Source organism: Clarias gariepinus, chromosome 8, assembly GCF_024256425.1.
Source record: "Clarias gariepinus isolate MV-2021 ecotype Netherlands chromosome 8, CGAR_prim_01v2, whole genome shotgun sequence".
NCBI lineage: Eukaryota > Metazoa > Chordata > Actinopteri > Siluriformes > Clariidae > Clarias > Clarias gariepinus.
In genome coordinates, this window is record NC_071107.1 from 37792984 (window position 1) to 37800000 (window position 7017).

General features: G+C 44.4%; 1 protein-coding gene across 3 annotated transcripts in view; it reads right to left on the reverse strand.

Moving 5' to 3' along the window:
• pcnx1 (pecanex 1) overlaps positions 1–7017 on the reverse strand; it is a 21736-nt gene continuing 14719 nt past the window's right edge. For all 3 annotated transcript variants that reach the window (XM_053501911.1, XM_053501910.1, XM_053501908.1), the window contains 10 exons: positions 6964–7017; positions 5489–5719; positions 5232–5332; positions 4796–4946; positions 4473–4703; positions 4013–4287; positions 3733–3869; positions 3396–3622; positions 2992–3132; positions 1–2446 (listed from right to left, as the gene is read on the reverse strand). The exon at positions 6964–7017 is cut by the window's right edge and continues 200 nt beyond it. In XM_053501911.1, coding sequence (XP_053357886.1) covers positions 2306–2446; positions 2992–3132; positions 3396–3622; positions 3733–3869; positions 4013–4287; positions 4473–4703; positions 4796–4946; positions 5232–5332; positions 5489–5719; positions 6964–7017 — 1689 coding nt within the window. In that variant the 3' untranslated portion in view covers positions 1–2305. The remainder of the gene's footprint in view (positions 2447–2991; positions 3133–3395; positions 3623–3732; positions 3870–4012; positions 4288–4472; positions 4704–4795; positions 4947–5231; positions 5333–5488; positions 5720–6963) is intronic.

A 7017-nucleotide genomic window follows, 5' to 3' on the forward strand; every position in this document is an offset into this window, starting at 1 on the left:
TGGAGCAATAAATCAAATTCATTTATTTTTTTTCATCTTATAAAAGAATTTCGGTTAAACAGGGAAACAGAGCATCAGCAGTGCGACTCAGTTTCACCCACCGTCCATTTATACACTTTAATAACCTTTAATTTTATATAGAGTAAATGAAAAAGGTAACAAAATGTATAAGCACAGTAATAAATATTTAGAGCAACTGCCTTCTTTATACTGCTGTATTAATAATAATAATAATTATTATTATTATATTTACAATTAGATTGAGAAAAAAAGAACTTGAAGAGGCGAGAAAAGGAAATTAAAGAGAAAAGAAATAAAAAAAAGATATTATGATTGCATTTTTCCCAAAAAGGCAGAATGAGTTGAGAAATGTTGAATAAATAAAAGGCTTGAAATGACGTAAAGATTGTAGTGCATCGCTGTAAATCAAACACACATCGTACAAAAGAAATCAATCCATAGTGCAACTCGTCATAACGTCTTCAGTCATTAAAGAAAATCACGATGAATAAATCAATAAAAAGCTAAAGAGAACTAAAGAAAAAACAACGCTGAACAGAGCAAAATATTTATATATTATTGTTTATAATACAAGTGATTCTACTAATAACATTTTGCTATATCATAGACTGTGTGGAGAGCATGTTTGGCAAAATAAAAAAATAAAAAAATAATAATAATAATAACAACAATACAAAAATTAAAGCGTCATTGTAAACAAGGGAAACAAACGATGACTTTCTATGAAGTCCATGATTGTTTGTGTGTGTGTGTTTGTGTTTAAGAAAGTCAGTCCTGACAAAATGCATAGAAATAAAAGAAAATCTGACACGTCCTATAAAGCACATTCATTAATAATGCTTTAAATCTTCATAAACTCTAGAAGGCTGTAATCAAAGTCCTTAATGATCTGTAAACATGAGGTGGCAGAATATAGATGCAAAAAAGCCCCGAAATACAGGCTCGAACAAACGCTTGTCTGATGCACGATATTTTTGATTATCAATGATGATTTTCGGAACTTTCAGGAATATAGTAAAATCTCAGCGTGAGACGCACTCGTCTGGACTCCTCACAAAGTGAATAAGAACTGAAGTCTGTACACGCTGCATCGTTAGTGTAGAAGCTGCACTGATACTCAGACATTTGTCTGGTCCATAATGTTCACACTGCCCGTGAAGCGCCCCTTTAGCGCCCCCTACAGGCACGCCGCAGTGCGGTTTAATCTTTGTCCTGTTAGTGCTGCTGTAGTCCACAGGGTCTCGCGGTGCGATGAGTTAAACATCTTTAAAAGGGCACTGAGAGCGGATTATAACGTCATGGACACGAGGACTGACAGCAAAGTGTCACCTTTACACTGAGAACTCAAAGCTTTATAGCATGGTGTGTGGGTGTGTCAGTGTGTCATGCAGCAGAGCAACAGGCAGGACACAGCCCTGTCTCTTTCTCACACACACAACACACACGCTACAGAAAATATCGAGCAATTTAGACTGTCCTGTAGGTGGCGGTAGTGCAACTTCTATCATTAGTCTTACAAGAACACAAAAAAAGCTTAAAGAAACGCTTAATAAACTAACCTGTTACTGGCAGACACACTGAACCCATGTTGAATAGTTGGCATGTTGGATTTATCTCTCATACCATCTCCCGGTCACAGAAACATAGCTAATGCTCTGTGCTGTGCTCTAGATGACCAAGAACACTCAGGGTGTGTGTGTGTATGTGTGAAAGAACAATGTAAAGCTGAGACATGTACGTACAGTAGATCTGTATAAAGGGAAGAAGCGCTGCTGTGTTTATGCTGATGCTCTGAGCGTCTCTGTGTCGGAGTGATGTCACCTGAAACTCAAAGTTGAGCGAGTTGATAGAAATTACCAGCTCCAATTACGACCTCGAATCGAACGCAAAACAGATCCATAAAACACACACACACACAAGCTAGCTGTTCTGAATGAACCAAACACACTCTGAGTTCTCTAGATTCACAGACATGCTGAGATGTGGGACGGGATGGTGATATAGCCCCGCCCCCAACACACACACACACACACACACACGCAGAAGCTTTAGACGTGTGTTAGTGTCATACACGTCTCTATAGCGCACAATGAAATGATCAAATGTTAAAAGGCCACCATGATCAGATGTGTTTGTCTGCTACGGAGCGAGTGTATCACAGAACAGCAGCACAAACCCAGACGGAGGAGCATGAGGCTTTTCCAAAATCATCACTTTACGAGTGGATGAGGTGTGAATCTGTGTTTGATACCCTGTGTGTGTGTGTGTGTGTGTGTGTGTGTGTTTACACTTCTGCTCCTAGTTCAATCACTCCAGTCTCTATAATGGGAACCAGTTTATCATCCACCTGAACCAGCAGGATGGATTTATCTATGGGGGAGCGGGTCAGTGGGTCACGACTGCAAGGCATCCAGCGGTGAATCACCTGCACACACACACACACACATACACACACACACAACAACGAACACTATATTACACGTATCCCATTATAGCATAAATACACTGTGTATTAGGTGTGTTCAAGTCAAACTGGGACGTTTTCTGCTGAATGAAGGCGTAAAAGCAACTGAAATTTACAGAAGACTTTAAACACAGTGCGGTGATGAGACTCTTAGCTGCAGTAAAACATTAGAAAGTAGCGAATGTTCTAAAGGCGGGCGCTTGTCTGTGTATGACGAGGGGAACGTCTGATCCCTGGAAATCAATAAACACTCGTCACCAATCTGTGGAAGAGACGCATCCGTCTGTGGGAACTGTACACACACTCATTCATCAACACCACTTGCACATTCCATGTTTGGGCCATTAAAGGAGTTCCTGGGAGGCCGGCGTCAGAAATGTACAATGCACAATTACAAGTCCTGCTTTGACTTGAACACACATTATAAACCACAATTTTGAGTTTGTACAGCACATTCACCTGATTAAGAGGAGTGTGTGTGTGTGTGTGTGTGTGTGTGTACTCACATGACCCTCCATGCCCTCCAGAGGGCCCCAGTCTCTCCAGCAGCTCGGCCCCGCCCTCAACCTCATTGACTCGTCAGGCCACAGCAGCTCCTTCCGCTTCGACAGATTAATCACATCCAACACCTGATTCACATCCACTATCTAACACACACACACACACACACAGTGTAGAACACATTGTAGAAGTCCATACACTCCTCCATACTCTGTAGGGGACACCCCCCCCCTCACCTGTACACTGTAGGAGACGCCCCCCCCCCCCCCCCACCTGTACTCTGTAGGAGACACCCCCCCACTGCCCCTACCCCCCCTCACCTGTACTCTGTAGGAGACACCCCCCCACTGCCCCTATCCCCCCTCACCTGTACTCTGTAGGAGACGCCCCCCCTCTCTCCCCCCCTCACCTGTACTCTGTAGGAGATGTCCTCTCTCCTGAGTTGCTGGTGATGATGGTGATGATGATCGAGGAGGCCGGCGAGTGTGTGTGTGTGAGTGAGTGTGTGTCTCTTGCACAGCGTCGGCTCAGCGTTGCTGTTGTAACGGAGTGATGAAGACTGACTGGCCACAGACGAGCGGGTGGGAGAGTGACGCACCAGAGACGAACGCACAGACTGGGAGCTCTGACTGGTTCCTGGTGGAAGAGGGGGGGGGGGGTTGTAATAGTACACTGTAAGTGTGAGTGAGAGGTGCATTTGTGTGTCAGGCCCAGTTAGTGTGTGTGTGTGTGTGTGTGTGTGTTACCCAGTGAGTGAGGAGTGTGCGAATGTTGAATGCTGGTCAATCTGTGGTGTGTGTCGTTTGTGTTCCCAGAACTGCCGATGTCACACTCCTCTACATTGCCTCCGCTGTTACACCCCGCTCCACAGCCTTTACGCAACCTGGACACACACACACACACACACACACACACACACACACACACAGGATCAGTAGCAGCATCACAACATTACCTGCACTACCAGTAAAGCTGAGCAAGAACACACACAGTTACTGGTACTCTGCATCACACACACACACACACCTGTGCCAAGTGCTGATAATGAAGTGTCGGATGCTGGCGATGCTGATGGCTCCTCCCAGTGTGTGTGAGAGCTGAGTGTGTGTGTTGCAGTAGGAGGTGGTGAGGGGGGAGACGTAGATGGGGTAACCGATCGGCTGGTCACATGACGAGTTGATCATGTTCCTCAGTGCCTGCTTGGCGTTCTGGATGCTTCCGCGCTCGGGGTTCCTGTTCCGCAAGAACACCAGCTCCTGCTGCTGCCCCGCCCACAGGCCTCGAACACACTCCTGATTCACCTGCGTGCGCAAACACACACACACAAGTTCACAAACACTTCAATAGCTAACAACTGTCTCTCTCTGTCTCACACTGTCTTTATCTCTCTCTCTCTTACACTGTCTCTCTCTCTTACACTGTCTCTGTTTCTCCCTCTCTCACACTGTCTCTGTCTCTCCGTCTGTCTCACTGTCTCTCTCTGTACCTTGATGACCCTGAAGCTGAGGTATCTGCGGTTCAGGGTGATGATCTTGTACTCGTTGGTTCCCTCGTTGAGGACGTGGCGCAGGGACAGGAGTGATGCGGCGTTGGACAGCACGGCGCTGCGCCACGCCGGGTCGCCCTCGTGAGCGATGACTAGCGTCCGCTCGTGAGACATGATCGCCTCGTACAGCACAGACGGCTCGTCATACTCATCCGGAGACGTGAAGTGATCCTGAGACAGACAGCACTGTTAGCAGTAGCACTGAACAAGTGTGTACACACACACACACATACACACACACAGTAACATGTACACACACACACCTGGTGCAGTTTGAGGGACATGCGTATTCCCGGGACGACGACTCTCCTCAGCAACTCCATGTCGGCAAAAATCCACTCGTCCCGCACAGACGAGATCCGGAAATCTCCTTTAAACAGGGCGTGGAGGCCGTAGAGGAACGACTCCAGATTACTGCACGCACACACACACACACACACACACACACACACACACACACACTCTGCATTAATTGAATGTTCACTAGCGAGAAAGTTCACTTTTATATTAAATATGTTTTAATAAGTATATTAATACTAAACTGATTACTATGGTATATGATGTTATTATGATAATACATGAATAAAATATACATAATTTTTTTTTTTACTTACTCTGACTGACTGTGTGAGAGACAGTGTGTGAGAGACAATGTGTGAGACAATGTGTGAGACAATGTGTGAGACATAGTGCCCCCACCTGGACATGTGATGAGCTGCAGTCCCGAGCGCTCTCCTCCCCAACACACACAGACCAAAACACAATGACACCAACGCTGAGTCTTTTTCACTCTCCAACGGCTGGACACACACACACACACACACACACACACACACACACAGGAGGGGAGAGAGAGTTAGGAAGAGTTAAAGCATGTTACAATGATTTAGTGAGGACTGCTCTGTAAGTCTACTGTGTGCGTGTGTGTGTGTGCGTGTGTGTGTGTGTACACACACCTTCTGTCTCTGTGAGTTGCAGTACTGGATCCAGCTGAGGTAAACAGAACAGAAACTGTCTCTGGAGATTCCCGCCAGACGGTGGTCGTAGTCCTCGTCAATGTTGGGGTTAAAGGTCGGGTCAAGGTCGACGTAGTTCCTGTCACTGCAGGTCTTCAACCCCTCCATCATGGCATCATTGGAGAGCCAGTCCTCCAGCTTCGGAGACGCAACCACGTAGTAAATTATTCCCTAAAACACAGACAGACACACACACACACCTGTATGTGTTAATGTATTCCAGACATTTTTATTACTCTTTAATTAATCTCTACCGAATGTTTAAAGGATTATTGTAGTGATAATGTTATATAAAACACCAGATTTGATTTAAACTAAAGTATATAATGTAGAGATCAGGTATCAATATGTGTATATGATTAAATATTTAAAGCTGAGTGTAGTGGCGGGTCGGGAGGGGGCAGATAAATTGTATGAGTTAGAAGAGTGTGTGTGTGTGTGTGAGTGTAAACATTTATATACAGTATGTGTATACACAGAGTCAGACAAAAAATTTATACACAAATTAGCACAAATATTTGAATACTTAAGCCCAATCCCAATTCTATTTTCTACCCCTTCCCCTACCCCTCGCCCCTTCCCCTTGTCCCTTGAAACGAAGTGTAAAGGGGAAGGGTTAAAATATTTCCCCTAAGAAATGGGACACCACTACAACACTGTTATACGTCATCATACGTATCCGTTCATTTACATGTACACATACAGTATGGCCGTAAGCAAAACAAACACTGCGTTATCAAAAGCTCGGCAAACTGCCGTGCTACTGAACTTTCATATTTGTTTGTAGCAGTAAAGTGTATATGACATAAAAATATATTTTTGTAATATCGTGCAATCGGTGCTATCGCTAGCAAACTTTAGCGATATTTTTGCAAACATTTCTTTAGAAAACATCACCATAAACACAAACACAAGACTAAAATTAATATACATATAATGAAAACTTGTCATAAAAATCCTTATTAATGGCAAAAATTCGTTAAATCTATGGGTCTGCTCGCTCGAGTGAGCGCCATGTTGAAAATTTCGTTAGCCCTTCGTTTGAAGTGAGGTCCCGAAAAATCTCCGTTTGGAGGGCTATCTGGCCCTTCCCCTTAGCCCTACCCCTCCAACCAAAAGAGAAATGAGACACCCCTACCCCTTCACGTGAACGCGCCAAACGGAGGGGTAGGGCTAAGTGTAGGGGTAAGGGGGAGAATTGGGATTGGGCTTAAATGTGTTGCTGTATGTTATACCTTAATAAATATGGTAATGTTATGACAATATTCTGAATGTTATATTATTATAATACGTTTCATATAACTTTCCTTTACCTGAAGTGTCCAAACATTTTTTGTCCGACTCTGTAACACCACACCTTCACACACTAAGTGTTATATGGTTGCATGTGTGTGTGTGTGTGTTTTACTCCACACCTTGACGTAGTATGTGGTGAGGATCTGGCGGAGCTCGTAGACCTGCAGCATGGC